General features: G+C 42.6%; 1 protein-coding gene across 2 annotated transcripts in view; it reads right to left on the bottom strand.

Moving 5' to 3' along the window:
• SMAD1 (SMAD family member 1) overlaps positions 1 to 22,381 on the bottom strand; it is a 112,654-nt gene that overhangs the window by 6,000 nt on the left and 84,273 nt on the right. For both annotated transcript variants that reach the window (XM_051618188.1, XM_051618187.1), the window contains exons 3-5: positions 12,162 to 12,419; positions 10,120 to 10,236; positions 6,133 to 6,354 (exon numbers count right to left, since the gene is read on the bottom strand). In XM_051618188.1, coding sequence (XP_051474148.1) covers positions 6,133 to 6,354; positions 10,120 to 10,236; positions 12,162 to 12,419 — 597 coding nt within the window. The remainder of the gene's footprint in view (positions 1 to 6,132; positions 6,355 to 10,119; positions 10,237 to 12,161; positions 12,420 to 22,381) is intronic.

Raw genomic sequence — 22,381 nt, 5'->3', positions numbered from 1 at the left:
TCATTACCAGCCTAGTGATCCTAGGGATGATGATACTGTTCTCTATGGGGTCACTGTATGTGTACGGTTACACTGCTAGTCCTACTGGTACAACTCCTAAAGTGAATAGAACGGTCCATGTTGGTAACAGCAATAGCTGGTTCAATTTTACCTCTCCATATTCTCTCAAGCTGAATCTCCCAGCTCTTGACGTGAATAGCATGGTTGCAGTGGGGATGTTTTTGCTGAATGTTTATAATATATTGTGGATGCGTAGGGCCAGATGTTGTTCTGCTCACTGCCACTCCCCCACAGGCAATGTTGCTGCCACTGCTGCTGCCAACACCACTGCTGCCAATACCACCACTCCTGCTGCTACAAAAACAACTGCTTCTACAAAGAAAAAGCCTGATCCATCACGAACCAAGCTAGTTAACCCTGTGACTAGGAGCAAGGCAAAGACAAAAGCAGCAGAAAGTGAGGGTGAGGAAGAAGAGGATCCTAATACAGTTGATGGAGCAGGTACCTCTCAGACAGAGGCTGACGGTGAGGAAGGGAAGGATTCTAAATCAGATGACGGAGCAGGTACCTCTCAGACAGATAAAAAACCAAGCCACTCTCAAGCAAATAAAAGAACAGCAGGTCCTCCTCAATCAGATGATGACGATGACCTTGCCCACCCTTTCTCTATGAAAGAACTGCGCCTCATGAGAAAGGACTTCACCCGCATTGATGGTGAGGGAATCCTTCCTTGGCTGCTCCGATGCTTTGATAGTGGTGCTGAGACCTACAATGTGGATGAGAGAGAAGCCAAGCAGTTGGGATCCCTGGCCAGAGATGCTGGTATTGACAGAGCACTTAGTAGTAAGACAGGAACTACTACCCTGTGGGACCGACTTCTTTCAGCTGTGAGAGAGAGATATCCCCACAAGGGTGACATTGGATGGCGCCGAAGCAGAACACCCACTCTCAAGAAAGCCATCACCTACTTGAGAGAGATTGCTGTGCGAGAAGTGATCTATAATAACGATGGAATCACAGATCCTGATGATGTTGAGTGTGACACACAAATGTTCCGGAAGTTTGTTCAGGCTGTACCAGCAGCGCATGCCCATATATTCTCCTTCATGGGATGTTTTGAAGGTTACAAAAGACCAACTGTACGTGAGGTAACTGTTAAAGCACGACAGTATGGAGACATCCTCTCTGATTCCCTTTACTTCCAAACCTCAGCCGTTAAGAAAATGGTTGACAGGAAGTATAAGATGCCAAATGGAAGTAAACTCCAGACTCTTCCTAGAGACAACTGGTCACGTGTTGCAGCTATCAAGAAGAGACGTCCTGCTACGAGACAGCAGCAAGGAAGACAGGACTCACTGCGACGCCACCTGTGGTCTCTCTTGAAAAATCATTTTAGAGAGGACATGAGAGTCTGGGACAAGAAACCCACTGATATGCTCCAGTTACGTGTGCAAGAGCTTCTAAACAGAACAAAGCCAGGAGATGGTTCTTCCAAGAGGAAGGTTGCACCAGTCAACAACCAGGATGGTTCATCGAGCTCTAGTGCTCAACCCTAGGGATGCCCTGCCTCCAGCCAGGAGGAGGAGAGGGACAACCGAGTTTATTGGACTGTGTGGATTCGGTGGCCTGGCACGTCAGAACCACAAAGATATAAAGCTTTGGTGGACACTGGTGCACAGTGCACTCTAATGCCATCGAATCATAAAGGGACAAACCCTGTCACTATCTCTGGAGTGACAGGGGGTTCTCAACAACTGACTGTTGTGGAGGCCGGTGTAAGCCTCACTGGTAAGGAGTGGCAAATGCACCCTATAGTGACTGGCCCAGGTGCTCCGTGCATCCTTGGCATAGACTATCTTAGGAAAGGATACTTCCGTGACCCGAAAGGGTACCGGTGGGCCTTTGGTATAGCAGCTGTAGAGACTGAGGACACTGAACAGCTGCGTACTTTGTCTGGCCTTTCAGATGACCCTTCTGTAGTAGGGTTGCTGAAGGTTGAAGACCAACAGGTGCCAATTGCCACTTCAACAGTGCATAGACGACAGTATCGCACCAACAGAGACTCTGTGATCCCCATTCATAAGCTGATTCGGCAATTGGAAAGCCAGGGTGTGATTAGCAGGACTCATTCACCCTTCAACAGTCCTATCTGGCCAGTGCGAAAGCCTGATGGCGAGTGGAGGCTGACAGTGGACTATCGTGGCCTGAATGAGGTGACACCACCACTTAGTGCTGCTGTACCGGACATGCTAGAGCTTCAGTATGAGTTGGAGTCAAAAGCAGCTAGGTGGTATGCCACTATTGACATTGCTCATGCATTCTTCTCTATTCCCATAGCACCAGAGTGCAGGCCACAGTTTGCTTTCACCTGGAGGGGAGTCCAGTACACCTGGAATCGACTGCCCCAGGGGTGGAAACACAGCTCAACCATTTGCCATGGACTGATCCATGCTGCACTGGAGAAGGGTGAAGCTCCAGAACACCTGCAGTACATTGATGACATCATTGTGTGGGGTGACACATCAGAAGAAGTTTTTGAGAAAGGTAAAAAGATCATCCAAATTCTTCTGGATGCTGGTTTTGCTGTAAAAAGAAGCAAGGTCAAGGGACCTTCGCGAGAGATCCAGTTCCTGGGAATCAAGTGGCAAGATGGTCGTCGCCAGATCCCAATGGATGTGATTAACAAAGTAACAGCTATGGCCCCACCATCAACTAAAAAGGACACTCAAACCTTTTTAGGGACTGTTGGTTTCTGGAGAATGCATATTCCATGTTACAGTGAAATTGTGAAACCTCTCTATGAGGTGACCAGAAAGAAGAATGATTTCAAATGGGGTCCTGACCAACAGAAAGCTTTTGAGCAGATCAAGAAGGAGATTGCGCAGGCAATGGCCCTTGGACCGGTTCGAACAGGGCCAGACATCAAGAACGTGCTCTACACCGCAGCCGGACACAATGGTCCCAACTGGAGCCTCTGGCAGAAAGCACCAGGGGAAACTCGAGGTCGACCCCTGGGATTCTGGAGCCGGAGCTACAGAGGTTCCGAGGCCAACTACACAACAACTGAGAAGGAGATACTTGCAGCATATGAAGGAGTTAGAGCCGCTTCAGAAGTGATTGGCACTGAAGCACAGCTCTTTCTGGCGCCCAGGCTACCGGTGCTGAGATTCATGTTCGAGAATAACCTTTCTCCTGTCCATCATGCCACCGATGTGACTTGGAGTAAATGGACTGCTTTGATCACCCAAAGAGCCCGAATAGGGAAACCTAATCGTCCAGGTATTGTGGAAGCAATTACAAACTGGCCAGAAGGCACCCACTTTGGAATGCCACCACAAGAAGTGGTGAGACGAGCTCAAGAAGCTCCACCATATGATCATCTACCAGAGACTGAGAAACAATTTGCTCTTTTCACCGATGGCTCCTGTCGTCTTGTAGGGAACCACCGGAAGTGGAAAGCTGCCGTGTGGAGTCCTACACGACTGGTTGCACAAGCAGCTGAAGGAGAAGGTGAATCAAGTCAGTTTGCAGAGGTAAAAGCCATCCAGCTGGCTTTGGACATTGCTGAGCGAGAGGGGTGGCCGAGACTCTACCTCTACACTGACTCGTGGATGGCAGCAAATGCCTTGTGGGGTTGGCTAAAACAGTGGCAGCAGAATAACTGGCAGCGAAAGGGTAAACCTATTTGGGTTGCTGACCTCTGGAAGGACATTGCAGCTCGGATAGAGAAACTGGAGGTAAAAGTGCGTCATGTGGATGCACACGTGCCTCTGAGTCGAGCCACTGAGGAACATCGACACAACCAACGAGCAGATGAGGCTGCCCAAGTGTTCCAAGTAGACTTAGACTGGGAACACAAGGGTGAGCTTTTTCTGGCTCGGTGGGCCCATGATGCTTCAGGTCATCAGGGCAGAGATGCAACATACAAATGGGCTCGTGACCGAGGGGTGGACTTAACCATGGACACTATTGCACAGGTGATCCATGACTGTGAGACGTGTGCTGCAATTAAGCAGGCAAAACGGTTGAAACCTTTGTGGTATGAGGGGAGGTGGTCAAAGTACAGATTTGGAGAGGCCTGGCAAATTGACTACATCACACTTCCTCAGAGCCGCCAGGGTAAGCGCTATGTGCTTACAATGGTGGAAACAAGTACAGGATGGTTGGAGACATATCCTGTGCCTCATGCCACAGCCAGGAATACTATTCTGGGTCTTGAGAAGAAAATTTTGTGGAGACATGGTACTCCAGAGAGAATTGAGTCAGACAATGGGACTCATTTCAAAAACAGTCTTGTCACTGACTGGGCTAAAGAGCATGGTATTGAATGGATCTACCATATCCCATACTATGCACAGGCCTCAGGGAAAGTTGAAAGGTACAATGGTCTGTTGAAGGCTACCCTAAAGGCAATGGGTGGTGGAACTTTCAAAAATTGGGACAAAAATTTGGCAAAGGCCACCTGGTTAGTTAACACCAGGGGATCCATCAATCGGGCTGGTCCTGCCCAGTCAGACCTTTTGCATACTACAGATGGGGATAAAGTCCCTGTGGTATGTGAAAGAAACCTGCTGGGTAAAAGTGTTTGGGTCTATCCTGCTTCAGGCAGAGGTAAACCTGTCAGGGGTATTGCTTTTGCTCAGGGGCCTGGACATACCTGGTGTGTAATGATGGAGAATGGTGAAGTACAATATGTACCTCAAGGTAATCTGACTTTGGGAGAGAATCCTTAATTTGACAGCTGGTAAAGTATAGAGCCTGTATGTAATATATGGTATGGAATAAGGGGTGGAATGTCCTGGTGTGAGCCAGGATTAAGCCAATTTTTCTTTTTACTGATTTTTTTTTCCTTCAGTAAGCTTTCTTGTAACTAGCAACTGTGTGTTCTGCTAGGCTGATAAGACAGTGGAATGTTTTTCTAACTACTGAGGCTTCAAGGTTACACCTTCACTCCGCCGGCTCAGACACTATGGGGAGATCTCTGACCCCCCCCGTGGGAGGCTGAGTTAGACAGACAGCAAAATTGGCCAAAGATATTCCATTCCATATATCTACGTAAGCTCAGAGGAAGGACAGAGATCTTAGAAGACAGCTTCCTCCTCCTTCTCGCCGCTCTCTTCCGTCCATGGCCGGCGTCCGGGGAGGACTCTGCTCATCCATCACCGCCGACCCTTAGGCTCGAGCTCTCCTGACCCTCATAACTCTCCGCTTTCTCCAGCAGCGGCTCCGGGATTTCTCGGGACTCTTGCCAGTTCAGGGGAGTGCTGTGGGAGTTGCTGGGGGTGGGGGGAGGCGAGAGGCTTTTGCCCATATCTGAATATATCTGTATATAATTGTATATATTTTCTTGTGTGATTCATTAGTGTTTTAATTAAAGCTGTGTAGTTTAGTTTTCAATCCAGCCAAGTCTCTCTCCTTTTCTCTCTCTCCTTCCCTGACTGGGTGGGGGGGGGAGGGGATCGAGAGCATTGTTGTCGGACCTGAGTCAAACGGTGACAACTAATAACATAACTAAAAAAAAAAAATCTGTCTGGCAGGAATGCTCCATTACAGCAGGCAATATCAGTTTTGCCTGTCATTTGCATTATAGACGAGTTCTCAGAAAAGAGGACTGGTTTAAGTCATAAATAAAACAGAAGCTTTTCTCTTTTGCAGGACACTTTCACAGCTATAGAACAAAAGCAAAAAATCGTCACAGAAACAATCACCAGCCTGTGAAAAATGCATTTGGAAGAACTGTTTTAGCAAGATGTCTCTCTAAATACATGGTAGGATAGATAATTTATGTTGGAACTATGGCTAGCTGAAACTTTTGTGCCAAAAACTATTTGGATTTTCTTTTCAACCAACGATCAAGATAAATCAAGGCATTTCATCAGACAAACTGCCTTAAGTTCTCATTCTAATGAAGATTATGATAGCCTTCAGGCCACTAAAAACTGATTAAGGGTAAAAGCTTCCTGTAATTACACATCAGGTAAGAACAATGTATTTACCAATATAAGCATTTATGCCATGTACTCTGACAGACCAGACAGCTTCTGAGGCAAGTGGCCCAGGTTCTTATGTCTAGGGGAAACACCTTCCTACCTCCTAAGCTCCACAAAACAGATGCAAAGATCCAAAATTCACCTTTGCCAATGTGCCGCCTGGTGTTCTCAATGGTGGAGTTGCGGTTAACATTGGAGAGCAGCCCCAGGCAAAATCTGTTCTTGTTGTTGGAAGGATCAGTGAAGCCATCTACCAGGACACTGGTGGAAGAAGCATGGAATGCCTCCCCAACGCGATTATTCAGCTCATAGTAGACAATGGAGCACCAATGCTTTGGCTCCTCATAAGCAACTGCCTGAACATCTGAAAAGCAACAATGGAAAGGTTACAATCTAACAGTGCCAGAATACAAGCCTGAGATGTGAAGATTCATAAATCTGCAGGTTTTGACTTAAGATCGCTGAAAGACGAGCCAAACATAAGCAACTGCAGCTAAACGAAGGCTCTTCTACCTTCAGTTATTTTTTAACTTTTCATAGCTACAGACATATAATAGAATAATTTCACCTCAACTTTACTTGCACAAGACTCACAAGTGACTAAGTTTAGCACTAGGTATCAACAGGAAAGCGCAGAAAGCTCCTGGAGACATACCCAGCAGCGCTCCATTTTTTACTGTTGCATTTTTTACAACACACTATGGTGTGGGCCCACACAGCAGAGAAATGCTACAATTACACAGCTCAACTGTGTTTGCAGTTTAGCAAATGAACTTCTACTTCATTTTACTCAGCTATCAAATTACAAGTCACCTCTGTGCTTACTGCTACATTGTACAGTGACAAGGAGAAACAGCACCACACAACTGCACAAGAGACCATTTGTAACTTTGGGCACCAAGAAGTACAGTGAGGTATCTTAAATATGCAACAGATATATATAGCAGATCAATCATTCAGCATTCAGGGCAAGCACAAATCTTCCTCCTGGGCTTCTTGGGGAGAGGGTAGAAGGCTTCAAAAACTAAGAGACATTGACATTTGTCTGCAGAACATGCATGAAGCATATCTTCAATATGACTAGATACTGCTCGGGAAGGGAAGCTGAACTAGGGCAGAATGCGGAGGATCCTAACAGTTATGCTGGGCTGAGGAGTAGATGAAATGCAGGAAGTTATCTTTAGTCAGAACCTTTTACTCATCAACTGCCACCAAACACAAAATCTGCAACTGCTCATCACCAAAAGAATTACGTGTTGAATAACAGCAAGGATTTCTCAGAATGTGGTCTTCCAGACTCTGGTAACAAGAAGCTCCTCCTCAACAGCTCCAAATGGAATCTAGGAATTGTGCAGGATTCTGACAGGAAATTCCTGGTTCACAAATTCTACCCATCAAGCTCTAGAAACAAATGTTAAGTCTTGAGGTAACACATGTGACTGTGCACAGGGAATAATTTCTCCAGATTATACTGAAGGTCTTTACCAAAAAGTTTCCCAGTAGGTGTCCAACAATAGCACAGGCTTCTTCAGCTATCTCCACCCAGTGCACTTTCTTTCAAGTGCCAAATACAGCTATAGATTATTAAACCGCCTCCAAATAAAAGGAGGCTAGCAAAGGGATGTGGTCGCTTTCCGTGGTTTCTTTTAAATGAAGGAGACTATCTCTATAAGTAGCCCAGCTAGACTTGCTGCTAAGATACCAACTTTGCAGATTAAAGCTCCAAATACAGGTCAAAGTACTAAAATGAAAATCAGACTGGTATTACAGGAAAATTTGTTTCTCTGGCCAGATGTTTCCTTCTCCCAGCCCAAAGTCTTTACTGAAATCAGCCTAACACCAGTGTTCATATTTCCCTCTGTTCACTTATCATACCGCTACAAGTTTTTTGACATATGCAAAACAAAAAAAAAAAGTACCCCCCCTCAAAACAGCAGTACATGACAGATACAAAAAGGTGGCAAATAATCTAAAGCACAGTAACAAATACTACATCACTGTGCAAAACTTCTCAGCATACTGTCTACTGCTGAGCAATAACTTGCTTAAAACACTGGTCAAAAGGAGCTGATCTTTCCTGATACCCTAGCACTTTCTATCCTTTTACATTACTGAAATAAGAAAAAAAAAAAAAAAAATCAGTCATTAATTATTAGTAAGAGTTTACTACACTTTTAATTCCCATGAAGATGCCAGCAATTATCAAAGCTGCAGCTTTGCCCCAGTTCTCAAAGTCAGGAAGAAATCCTGCCAGCTGGCCATTCTTACAGAGTGAATCATATCTCTCTCACACAGAGTTCATACTAACTTCCTTACATTTGCTTTAAGTCATGCAGAGCAGGTGCGTTTAGTCTCTCTATTCCCAGCATGGGCCAACAATGGAAATTACCCAACTTCATTGACAGGATGCAGCTTGTTAAACCAAATCTCTTAAGACTAACAAATCACCATGAAGAACATGCTCCTAAAAAGTTTGCAACAGAAATGCTGCAGTACGTTCACAGTAAAAGCTCTTATTTTACAACCTGCAGCAGAAGAACAATTACAGCGTATGAATAATGAACATAATAAGGCATACAGAAGTAAAGTTTTTGGGGGGTTGGGTTTTTTTTTTTATGAAGGTACAGAGATGAAAATCCATTGTACTAAACTACTAGGAGGAAAAAGTACTAATAAAATTTTTATTTTGAAATGGCTGAGTATTAAAAAAGCAAGAGGAAAAATGTAAACCCTCTTCTCATTATCAACTTTCATATAATAGAGGAATTCTACAGTACTTGTGTATTTAATGAGAAGGACAAACATGCAAAGGTCTACAGTTAGGCATAAACATTGATAAATGTAGTCTGGTCTAGCAGGGACTATACACATGCACAGAATGTACTGGACCAGCAAAAAGTGGAAATGCTACAGATGGGTTTTATCACATGCAAAACTCATTCGACAGAGAGAGTAAACAGGTTAGGAAAAAAAAGCTATCCAAATTGTTCTGAGCAGGCAAATATACTTCCTGAAACTAGACATTAAGATTAGCAACAAAACAAGTTTTTTAAAAAATGAATTAAACAACAGTTAAATTGTTCATATGCTTGTTATCTTGATAATCATTCTGGCACAGCATCCAGCTTGCTGCTCGTTCTTGGCATGGGCCACAACTGTGTAAGCTCATATGTTCTCTAAAAGGGCTATTTCTCACAATGTGATGAATGCAATAAATCCATTACTCAGCAGTCACGGCTGGCTGCAAAGGCTTTAAAAAGCAGCGTGTAAAAAGATGTCTCTGTCATAGTACATAAAGCAATAGGGTTTTTTAAATACAGATTTAATACAGTCTGCAATAACGCCACACCTCAGGCTGGCAGTTCTGAATTCTGAACGAAGTGTTATCCCTGCATGACTGAAAGATGGAACCAAAACGGGGAGAGAGGGAGTAACAACACAAAACACAAAAAAAATTCAAATGCTCTTATGAGCAGTAGAAGGGTAAATTATTAAAAGCAGATCATACTCTTTAAGGACTGAAGTTGAGAATTTGTGACAAAAACATAGTAAGAAAGGACAATTTTATGAGATGTACCATCTCAGAAGAAAAAACAGGTATTCCAGTTGCCCATGTAAAATGTCTTTGGGCAATTACGTAATTGACAATATTAGCATCCATCCTCTGATCAAGTCTTTGCTTGGAGAACTATACTTGACCTTATCTACTCCTATCCACAATTCAGTAAGCTGTATACAACATCACCATGTTGTTCCAACAAATCTATGGAATTGTAAGAAAAAGAGTCTTTTCCTTGCATGTGTACAACTTGAGCAGTACATGCAGAAATGTGCAGCATCACAGGAATTATTCTGTTTGGTGCTTAGTGGAAACTGCAGATACAAAACAAAATTATTTTGGTTGTTGAGTTGGTTGAGAGTAAAAAAGCAATAAACCTCATATGTTTTACATTTTTTAAGAGTCACGTGCTAGCTTCTTGTGCTAAATAAATATTTACATTCATAAATGTTTATCTCCAGATTTACAACAATGGGAAAAAATTACATGGCTTTTTTTTTCCTCTACAGCTAAAAATGTTCATAAACCAACATACACCCAAAGCAGAAGATGAGAAGGAAGTGTTTTTACCTCCTCTGTGTATGTCAGGGGGAATTGTGGGTGCCATCATGTTGGTATCCATTGGCTGGGAGGTATCGTGTGTCATCTGATCTTCCGGAGGCAGGTAAGCAGGAGGAGGGGTATCAGCTAAATATAGAAAAGGCAGAGATATACAAGTCCTTTCCTCTCCTTAAAGTATATATACATAGCCACATGAACAGTTTTAGCCTGGAAATGCTTCCAGCCTGACTCAGCTATAAACTTCCACCCACCAGAAATCTGAGAAAGCAATCATGGACCTTGAATCAGAAAAGCAAAGAATTACTGTGGATAGCAAGCACAATTGCAATAAAAACAAGTCATGTCCCCCCAGTCAAGCCACAGAATAAAGTTATGTTCCCAGCTCACATTTTCTGCAAGCGTAAAGTGATATATAGACATGAAGGCAAAAGTAAGTCCCAGGATCAGGCCAGAAGTAAGTATCAAATATGGTAATTGTCAACAGAAGTTGGTGCAGAAAACTTTTAGTTTAAACTGTTCTGTTTCCAACATGGTTCTATCAGCAAAGTATAGAAACCAAGATATATCCAGGACCTTCTCTAGACTGGGAACAGTATACAGTGTTCAGGAACCCAAATTCTACAGAAGTAGCTACCTGGGTCTGGAATTTCTCTCAGTGTCTGTTACTGGCTGTGCAATTCAGCCAGTATCTGTAAAGTTTTTCAGATCTCTGGGTAACTGCTTTGCTCATGTTTTGTTTGTTGTTGTTTTTTTTTTATTTTCAAAAGTCAGCCTTGTTCCCCATTAGTGCAAGACAGACAACTGTCAAGAGCTAAGCATCCAGGGCAACAATGTCTTGACCTCTTTTCTAATTCAGTTTCTTCACTGCGGCTGCTGACTTGTGTTCATAGGCATGCGGACAGAACAGACCCTCAAAGATCAAGTGAACTTCCACATGCCAGTGTTCAGGAAGACCTCGTTAGAGAAGCCTTTATCTCTGCTGGAACAGCCCCAACCACACCATTCATATTTTAAAAAAAAATTAAAATCCAACAACAGTAACAAAAAAACACAGCAACAAAAAAAACCCGAACAACAAAAAAAACCACACAACAAAAAATTGAAGAAAAGGCAGATGGTTTTGTGGCAACTTTCACATTTTTTAGAAAATCCAATACAAACCCTCTTTCCTTCTCTCTTGCCTCTGCAAAGTCAGTAGTCTTCACTCACAAGAGAAGAATTTTGAAGAGAAACAACTATCAGCAGCAGAAATCCATGGATGTTAATTTCATGTACTAGAAAACAGATTTTCTCAAGTCTGCCACTTTGTTTACACATATCCTTTCTCAGCCCCCAAAGAAAACATACAAATAAGAGTTTCAGTAAGCATTTGTGTGGAGTCCTCCTCCCAGCATTTAGATCAAGAAATCTGTCACAGACTGCTTCTGCAGTATTTTTATCCATCTGCATGTAAAGACCAAAAACAGACAGCTTCACAGAATTTTCTACAGACATCAGTCAACAAAGAAAGGTTATTACTTTTTCAACTTTAGGAAGTAAAACAACCTGAAGATTTCTTCTCAGGGCCTTAAGGAACTATTTTTCAGCTGAAGTGTATTTGTTTCTTGAAATAACATCATTATGTGAATAAATTGTATCAAGTAGTAATAGCATGATACCATTGAGAAACATCCTTCTGCAGAATTAAAGCCTTGTGCTGATTTTATGATGAACTTTTTCATAAGCAAGGGTGACCTGTAGCATCACATCTGTGCATTAAACACTATGCTTTGTGGGCTAAATTGTTGAACCAGTTCCCAAAATATTTTGAATCCCTGCCCCAGAATAGTTTTACTGTAATGTTTTAACTGTTTGAAAGAGATACAATATTAAAACCCCCAATATTATTAGTAGACAAAGTGATTATATAATCTTTATTACCTTACATCTCTCAGCTCACTACTGAACACATGTTGGCTGATAACTTAGTATTATTAAGAAAAAAAATATCATTATACCAGTGATGTGCAACCACCTTCTCCCTTCTGTAGAGGAACCAAAGTTGACTGTACCTGGCATCTGAAAAGGACTTCCTGGGTCTGAGCTGGCTGGAGAATGTGGGTAGGTGCTACTGCTGCTTCCAGGCGAGTTTGGATAGCTGCTGTTGGGCGAGTGAGGGAAAGGGTGACTATTGGGTTGCTGAAAAGAGTCCGGGAAAGTAGCATTGTGCGGCATGTGGGGCTCATTTTGTCCCAGGTTGCGAAACTGGGCCAAGAGGCTGTGCTGAGGGTTGTACTCGCTGTGCCTTGGAACCAACACTGGAGGAAGGACTGGAAAAGAAGAAAGAGGGAAATGCCACAGTGTTAGACACTCAGTTCTGGAGGACTAGGCTATACAGGGAAAAACAACACATTCTTCTTCCCCTAGGGCATATTCACATCTGTCTTAAAAATAAGGTAGTCAAATCCAGGAGCACAAGTCTAAGCAAGAATTCTTTTCCTTATATTCAGTTACTGCATAGCTCAAATTCACAGCCATCAAGCTAGCTACCTGGTTTGCCAGATGGGAGCTTCTTTTCACAGAGGGCCAGTGAAGAAGATCCAAGAACAAACCACAGTTCTGCATTTTAGCTTTATTCACACAAAGAAATGCTGGGAAGTAAGTGCCTTACAATGCTGACATGCAGTTCATTTTGCTGCATTTGTGATCCTGCTAATCACATAATGGCCTGTAACCCAAAACTCTGCTAATAAGGACAGGTATTTTTTCTGAAGACAGTACTAATACTAACAGGCCTTGAACTCAGTCTGGTCTCAACAGCTGCAATTTTATTTTTAACCTGGGTTATGTTCTTACAAGTTAGTATCAAAACACTATTAACTCTTCAAATCAATTTACAAAATGTGCAATTTTAACAAAATTACGTAGCTAAAAAAACAAGTGAGCAGCAATCGAGCTCCACTGTGTGCTGCTATGGATCAGAGACACATACATCAAAAACTACTGGTCTCACCACACCCCCACAGCCTCCAGAGGGGAATGAAAGTCTTTAATTGGAAATATGAACACGGTACCAGATACACTAAAAGAATCAGCTCCTTTTCCAGTGCCTCAGCTTCTATCTTTGAACTCCCCAGAGCAAAGTCTAAACTACTCAAAGGATTATAAGGCCATCTTGTTACAGATTAAGATTTTTGGGTGATGAGGGGAAGAGGAGAGCAATTGCAGGGAGAGGGAGATCCATGGAAGACAAATTAAAAAGAAATAAGTTAAAAAAAAAATTAAAAAGAAATTTAAAAAAAAGTAAAAGAGAAATTAAAAAGTTATTGCCCTCCACATCTTTCCCCCTTCAGCACCTCCATTTCCCAGCTCTATGGCCTGGCAGGACTGGAAAAAATCCCACAGGATAGTCTGTCTTCCAAGGAAGACGCCAAAGACCCCACAAAAACCAGCAAAAGCAAGGCAAGCCATCTCCCCCTCATGACTCTTGCCCTGTCTCCAACACCTGATGGGCACACAGAAGACGAGCAGGAGCATGTTTACATGACAAGCCTATACAGACATAACTATCACTCAGATTAAACAAGGCGTTTTGAAGACAGATGCTTCACCAAAAGGCTGAATTACAAACTAATTGCAAAAAATCCCCAAACATTATCTTGCCAAGACCAACAGTTTCTTCCAAGATACTGGAGCATTTTTATTCTTCCAGTATGTTGCTTACACAGAAGCATTGAGGTTCTTACGGGAGTGTTCTGGAGTCCAAGAGTACCAGGACACAGCACAGACCAGGCCTGAGACCTAGGTTCATGTTGAAAATGGATACAAAAGTATGCCACACACAACATTCATTTTCTGTTCCTAAAGCGAATCATGGATTAACAACAACCACCTAAAAAAACCCCACAAACTCCACAACAAAAAATAAGCAGCAGCTTTCCCTTATTCCTTTTTTTAAAAAAGAGAAATTAAGCCACCACATTTCTGCCTGCTACTGGCATTCATGCATTAAAACTTTGTCTGCAGAAATCTTCACCAAACATACACTGGGGAAAAAAAAAACACAACAATAAAAAACAGCCCCTCACTACTGAAATTAAGGCTGCCTGTTAAGAGTCAGAAGCAGGTTTTAAAGATTTAATCTGATGTCTGACTTTCTTAGAGGAGCTTCACTGAGTTCCCAACAGATCTCAAATATTTGAGGCAGATGTCACCCAGATTTGTTTGGATGTGAAAATTTTAACCAACTCTACAAGGAATATACAAAGTTCCTAATGGTGGCATCTTTTGAAATAAAACACATTTATCTGCCATTCTACGGAAGCTCTCAATTGCAAAACACCCCAGGAGAAGCGGCATCTCCCTTGGCTGTGTAGACTGTCCCTTGCCTCTAATACAACTATTCTCACGTCACCGGAAAAAGCCATTAAAAAAAAAAAAAAGTTACTCAACATTCAGATGGTTAACACTAACCCCCTCATTCACAACACAGCAAATGTCAAGCTCAATCTCTCTCAATATTAGGATCTCTCAGAATTAAGCTTGTCCTTTGGCAGGGAGGTCAAGCACTTTTTAATTGTCAGTCAACATTGCTGGGCTAATAAATTAACAGTGAAAAAAGTAACAATGAGATCATGTGTTAAAAAGTATTTTCCCTTTCCTGTCTTTATGATTCTTCCTTACTTTTCCAAGTACTAAAAAAACAGCTTTCCTCTCTCTTTCTTTCCTATGGATGAAGGTCAAACCACTAACTTTTCTGAAGCTCATTTGTGCAGAAAGTACATCACCTACCTTTCCCATCCCCTACCTCACATTAAACAATGACACACATGACATCACAGGAAGCCACACGATTTATAGCATTTTAAAATAGCAGGAGAACAGGATACTTTCTGTATGCTTTCTGTAATTAAAGTAAAGCTGTGCCAGATTTTGCCAGGGTAGATGCATGTTTTCTTGGGCAGAAGCACTTGCGAAGTGTAGAAGGACTGGAAACAAACAAACAAAAAAACCAAAAACACCAAGTCTCCTCTTCCCAGTTCTCCCTCGTGCCTATATTTTTTGTCCAAATACTTTAACCCAAAATAATTGAAGAGCAACTTCTTCAAAATACACATTGAAAAGGGAGAAAGAAGGGAGAACACCACAACTGGTGTTGATATAGCATGCAGTCTCAAAAATATCACTGCAGAATTCACTTTGAGTGCTGCTCCTAATTCTCATCCTCCCTGCACACATACAACCTTAAACAAGGAGAAAAAGCCCTGAAAGGCCACGTCAGGTGGGATTGAGACTACAGGGCCAATTAGTCCAACTCCAAGACAGTCACTGACTGCTATAATCTGATCTCTTTGCAGGCTAGCTGCCCCTGCCGGAGTCACACAGGACTTAATTTGCATGCTGTTCACTCAAGAGTGAAGACCTAAGTAGGGATCAGGCCCTCCACAAGTATGGAAGGATGCCAGGAGTACAACCATAGGGTGGGATGTATACCCTTCTTGCTCCCCTTGCCCTGCCTAAAGCCCTGAGCTTCTGATCAGGTTGCAGGCCTCAACCAGATGGAGTAACAAATTACTGAGGCTCAGTACAGCAGGGGAGGAGGCTGATCTCTGCTGCAGCTGCCAGCTCCAGGAAGAGGCATAACTGAAGGGGAAAAAGCACAAGACAGTTACTCAGTGCTAAGCCAGCCACACACCTGTTACTATAAAATAATGAAGCAGAGCACATCTTTGCTGTGCAGATCTCCACAGGACACTGCTCTAACAGTTAGGAGACTGAACTTCTCCCTTTCTGCTTACCTTCTTCAGCAGAAAGGAATACAGTGTTTATCTATGGTATAGATCTATACAGTAGGGATGTGTGTATTTAAAGGAAACATACTATTAAATACACTGTTTTCTTTAAAGGCTTCTGCAATAGATTTGCAAATTCAAGTTCATTAAAACTGTTAAAACCAGTTAATGGAGTAGAACCACAAGTCATCTGACAGCTTGATTTCCATACTTTCACAAACACCAGATTAAAAGGTTTTACAGGCTATATTGTGGCTAAATTCTACTCCAAGATTTTGCATACATGTGGAACTAGAGTTGACAGTTCATACATGAGAACTAGCAGTAATGCCACTAGTAGTGATTGAACAGGAAGGTAAACCACCTGGAAACAAGGCTGGGTATGTTTGTGGAAATGTAACTAAGAAAAGATCCTGCATCTGTCAAGACAGCCTGGGAATTAGGTAGCTTGTTTTTACCATGCAAATAACACCCAGAATATACCTGCACCAAAGAAGTGGAGCTGTATTCAAGAAATTACAGCTACAGGGCAACTTTACCCACAGGATTATTACATCTAAGAGCCAAGAATGCTAAAAATACAGAAGATAGACCAAAGACAGCCTGGTTATGCAGATATATGTTTCAACTAACCACACCAAGAAAAAAAATGCTTTTATGAAAATGTAATGGTAGTCTTTGAAGGAATCTAATGATCTCTAGTCTTCATCTCAAGCATGTCACCCTGTTCTTCAGAAATCTAACAGGTCTGCTGTTCTAGAGTAAAGATCTCCTTGGGCTTCTTTTTTGTTCAGTTCTCCCATTCTGGAGGTAATGATATGTGAATATAACTTTTTTTTTTTTTAAGTTTCTCTTCACAGAAACTCTAATCTAAGCCAAAGGACCTGCTGTACCTTCAAAGGAGCATACTTTCTACCCATATGGGTTTTGGTTATCTTACACAAGCCCAGATGACAGCTAGTTCCTCCTGAAGGGCTTGTGTTTTTCCTCTTTTGTATATTACATGAAGATTTAGGTATGTATCTCTCTTTACATGTCTGGAAATTGAACGACCAAGTAATAAAATACAACAAGAGGCCACATATAAGAAAGCAGACTTTGATCATCTTCCTTCTCAAAGTAGATTCTGCTTCTGTGAGCCTTACAAAATAAAACAAAAAAATTAATTTTTAAAAAAGGAAAGAAATAAAAAGATGAGCAATTGCTGCTGCAATTTCTGCACTTAAAAATCATGACAACTTGGTCAACTTATGTTCTGTAGAAGCTTTTGTACAGGCTTACACCACAACATAGCTCTCAGTTCTAATGAAGACCGGAGGACACTATCATTAGACAGTACACTTCAATTTTGAAGCACCATATAGCTGTATTTTCATATGAATTTATGCAAAGCCACTTAAGTTTTACTAGCAAAACAGAACTGCTGGTTGGGAAGGAGAGAAATCCTCAGGCATCAGTTCATGCTATCTGGAAGTGGGTATGAAAGAATGGGGCAGGGGGAGGGACTTGCAGCTTGTACTCTACACACTAGATAAAACTTTGTCCTTGCAGGATTTTCTAAGAAAAATGCCGAATTACGAAGAGGGAAAAAACCCCACAACACACCAACAAAAACCCAAAAACACAGCAGCAGTGCTAAACTAACAAATTTGAACCCTCCTAAAGACTTCTAGCCTAATTTCCTGCCTTTGAGGCCACAGCTGCTGAAGTTGGCTGTGGCATCCTGGTGAGCAGTCCAGTCCCGCAGTGAGAACAGAGCAGGTACCGACGTACGCTCAGCTGAACGTGCTTAGTTTTGCTTGCTCTCTGTAGCATCAGAGACTCACTGAAGCATGCTGACTGAAACATCTTGCCAAGATCTTGCTTGTAAACAATAAAACACCAAGTAGAAAGAAAACCTGTAATGTCATTAGGTTTTCCTGTGTTGCCTAAAACAAGACCTGGCAAAACTAACTATTCTTTGACCAGAGGACAAGTTCCCACATACAAAGACACATGTCTACACTTAGGATAGGGTTTACCCTTGGTTAAAAAGAAAAAAATAGCAAAAGCAAACTCTAATGATCTAGTTACTTTATGTTGTTCCAATTCCATCAGTCTTAAGCAAGGCTGTGCTGTTGGCTGTGGTAGCACAGCTTTGCTTTACTGTTTTCTCAAAAGCAGAAATGGCAGCCTTTTAGACTTTCAGTCCAAACCTATGTTTTAGCAACAGCAAGTGAAAAGCCTCAATAACAGCTATTCAGCAGCCTGGTTTGGGTGGCAGACAGACAAACATGCCAGACTTTCTATTCCAGGAGAAAACAGAATGATGTCTTGTTTTCTCAACTCTTACTTCTATTTCACAGTTTCAGTAAACCCCAGAGCTTGATTTGGCATTTTACATAGTTATAACTGAAGACTGTATTAAAAAAAAAAAAAAAAAAAAAAGGCAAACCAGTTGTTGCTTTAGTGACTTTTGTTTTACATCAGACATTTGATCTAAATGCATTTGGCAAGTAACATTAGTACATTTCCTGCATTGCAATATTCAGCTAACATTAGATTTTATTTGCGGATGCTCTGATAAGCTAACATGTTGATTAAACTGACATTTGTCAAGGCTAATTTCAGAATTTAGCACTAATTGTATGCACATTAGTGAAGGAGTTCTTATAAGCAGATTTGTAGGAGAAGTAGTCCTGATACAGGAGGAAGTTACAGTGTGATAGTGTATATTAACTCAGACATTTACACAGACCAGAGTTCAAATTACCCATCCAAATGCTATAATCACCACCCTACTGAGTAGGTTAAAGCTTGAAAGTCTAGTCTTTTAAGTAAGAAAAAAACCACCTGATTCTGGTTAATTTTAAAGAAAGAAGAAAAAAAGAAAGATGCAAACATATCTTTCTTGACAACTTTTATCCTTTTATTGCAGTTCATTTTTCTGACGTGGTGAGGTTAGACAAGGAGAACCCCGCTGTTGGACCATTCTGGCCTTTCTGCCTCCATATTTCAATTCCTGCCCCACAGGCTGCTTATGGTGTGGAATTCTAGAACTGAATTCTACAAACCTGAAATGAAGCAAGCTTTATACTACTTGCCAAGCAAACTGGCAGTTGCTTGCTATTTTGGGGAACCATACTGTAATTGTGCCCACCTGTTGTAGCACTATTTTTGAAGTTACACCCAACAGCAGCACTGCACAGTGATGCAGCCCGCTAGAGAAATCCCACAGGAACAAGTATTTTTCTAACATGGTTCTACATATTAACTCCGAAGGGACACCTTGGTTTTCCTCTCCCTTGCATCCCCCAGAGCAGCCTCCCTTTTGCCCTGTCTCTCCTCCCTCTGATGCTGGTGTTATCCCTCCCCAGGCCTGGTGCCACAGGAGTCACGCTGGCAGCTGCTCTGTTGGGACCCCTCCAGCCTGGGCAATCAAAGCTCTTCCATCTGGTCGAAAACAGCTCAGAGGATCTCATGACAACCCTGACCCCTGTTCTCCCACGTGCTGGTGGGGGGGCTGGGAGCCACCAAGCAAGCCCTGGGACCCCAAAAGGCCCAGCCAGGCAAGCCTGAGGTCCCAAAGGGACTCACCGCTTATTCTCAACTTTTCCCTCCTGGCTCCAAATTTGATCTGGACAGACTTGAAGCCACCTGCCAATGTGATGGTCCCAGGAATTGCACTTGAACCCTGGTGCTTATAGGGATACTTAAATGTAGTGATCCTAGGCTGGTCCAATACAGGGCGATGAGATGGGGATTAGTATCTGACCCATTTAATTTTTCTGCAAAGTACCGAGAGAGAGAAAGCTCGCAAGCATGCAGACCAATATACACAACCAAACACCTGTGTGCTTTCAAATAGCATTAGAAAGCTACTTTAAACATGCCTTATTTTTCTTTCACAGAGGGCCAGAGCTGGAGAGTTGTACAGAAGAGCATTCAAGGAGTATTTACTTCTGGGATCGTATGAGTCTAAACCTGCCTTATACAGGATTTCTACCATTTCAAGTTTCTTTCTGCAACCTTGGTGCCTGCAGTCAGTGTGCAACTTTATGGAGACAAACAGCAGAGGAGATCAAAGACAAATACGAAAACAAACAGGTTAAAGTCACAGGCAAGGAGTCCATGCAGGGAGCAAAAACAGCACGACACACCTACCACTCTCCTCAGAGCCTGGGGACCTGGCCTGTTCTCATGGCAAAAAGCAGCTGTATATTTAGGTAAAATATTTCTTGCCAAAAAAAAGCTTGCTGAAGCTGACATCCACAGTTATAATGGAAAGGAACATCATCATCTTCAGGTAGAATTGAAAAGCCAACCATCCTGGCAGTGGATTCGTCCACGTCCATTTGTGCACAAAAGAGCAACCACTGCTCAGCTCCCAATTTGGGTGGAACACAGGCACCATCAGCTTCAGAAAGCCAGCCCTCCGAAGAAGATGAAGTTTAACAGAGGAAAATCATACCAATGCAGTTATTTTCTGCCTCTAAGTGTCTGTGCCAGATCCCGAAGGAGGTATCAGCTGGTTCTGGACAGTCTCAAGAGACAGCATCCAGTTGCAAGGTGCCAGGTAGCCATTTACATAAACACTCTGCAGTTTCAATCACTTCCACACATGAAGCATAAAACGGAAATTAATTTCTCTTTTGCCTCCTTCGTAACACATTATAAACTCAAATCCTCTTTAGTTTAGTAGGCTGGTGAGCAAGGATGCTTAGTAGAGTCAAACTAATACAATTCTCCATCAGACGGAACCGAGAGCTAGTATTCACTACTACTTCAAGAAAATTAAATGCTCCATTTCTTTATCTTTCTTCCTTTCCTTTAGATAAGGCAAAAACTGAGCCTCCTTCCCCAAAAGCCGTATTAGAGGTAAGATTTTTTTTTTAATAAATCAGTATCAATTTAAGCACCTTTCCATCCTCCCTGCTCCCTATCCCATTCCTTCTGTTTTGCTGTTAAATCAAACAGGATCTAGACTTTAGAAAATATTTTGGTTTTCTCCCAAAATTCTGGATGACATCTTTTACCTGATCCCACTGACATAACTGAGGACAGAGGCAAGAAACAGAGGTTTTTATCTTCAGAGAAACTAAAGGAATAAAAGAAGGGAAGAAGTATCTCAGGAAGGACTTCCAAATAGCATTTCACACATGCTCCAGCAAAACCCAAGAGGTCATTTGTGACATTTTCAGAGACGTGAGGAACATCATGTTTGCTTTTTCTTCACAGTCTCTCTTGATCATACTTCAGGATATTTCCAAAATTCATATGTGCCTGATTTCCAGATAACTCTATACCAAAAAATGAAACTGAGGAGAAACAGCAGATTCAGAGAAATGAGCACACCAGTTCAGCTGAGCGTGCCAGTTTTTAAAAGGCATCAAATTCAGACCCTGCCCTCCTTAATTAAAAGCTTTGTTTTGCCTTGCCAAGGCAGAAATTTGACAGCCATTAACTACGCTGCACGAGAAATAAATCTGCACATAACAGACATACAAAACAGCAGGCGCGAGCTACTGTAGTACATCTCAAGGAGAGATTTCTTCCTGGCAGTTGAATACAAGGTTGATATTCCCTTCCCCAGCAACAAAACAGCTTCTACTTTCTCCTCGCATTTCCCACCACCTCCACTCCTTCCCACATGTCCTCCGCAGGGCTGTGTTGGTACAGATGTTCCTGCAGCCACACAGCGAGCCCCAAAGCTACTCTGATCAGCCTGGGGGATAATACAGCAGGGGAGGGAAAAAGTGACTGTGATCTGGTTCAGCAGGAGGCCACAAAAACAGCTGTGCTCGCACAACAGTGAGCAAGAGCTGCTTATGCACGCCACCATGGATTGGGTCTCCACCACCTCGGGTGTGGCTTGCTGATACCAGGCTGACCAAGTGTCACTGTCCCAGCAAGGCCACCCTTCTCACTTCCACCCCATGCCCCCATGTTGCCTTGCCCCCATCTGACTCTGCAGCAAGTGAGCTGAGGGCACTGAGCTTGCCAAGCTAACTGTTCCAGAAGTTAGTTTTCTGTCTTGTTCAGTCTTCTTGATCAACTTGCCGCAGGATCAGACAGACACCCGTGCTGAAACAGAGCCTCCAGCTCAGGTTACGCACGAATATGGTACCACAACAACACACCCAGGTGCCTGCCAGATGCCACATTCCCCTCCCTGTGCAGGGGCAGAAGCAGGAGCACAGCCTATGCTCTGGGACATCTGGGAGGCTTCTGAGAGTTTTTCACCTCCTCTCAACTGTTTCCAACCAGTTCCTATCTAGCTTGGCCAAGAGAAAATAATTGTGTTGGGATTCAAGTGTAGCTTTGTAGCTGGCAGACACACCATAGGGTTCCAATTCTCGTATTTTCCAAGCTTACCTTCTCATACCAGGACAGAATAAGGTATCGAAGTAGAAAAACAACACATCCCTCTGACACAGTGAAAAGTTGAGACACGTTCATAGCACTAACTTCCCAACATAAAGCATTACCTGACTTTACATATTTGAGGAGTGACCATTGAT

Source organism: Apus apus, chromosome 4 (genome assembly GCF_020740795.1).
Source record: "Apus apus isolate bApuApu2 chromosome 4, bApuApu2.pri.cur, whole genome shotgun sequence".
In the NCBI taxonomy this organism is placed as follows: Eukaryota; Metazoa; Chordata; class Aves; order Apodiformes; family Apodidae; genus Apus; species Apus apus.
This window is presented reverse-complemented; position numbering and strand designations above follow the sequence as displayed.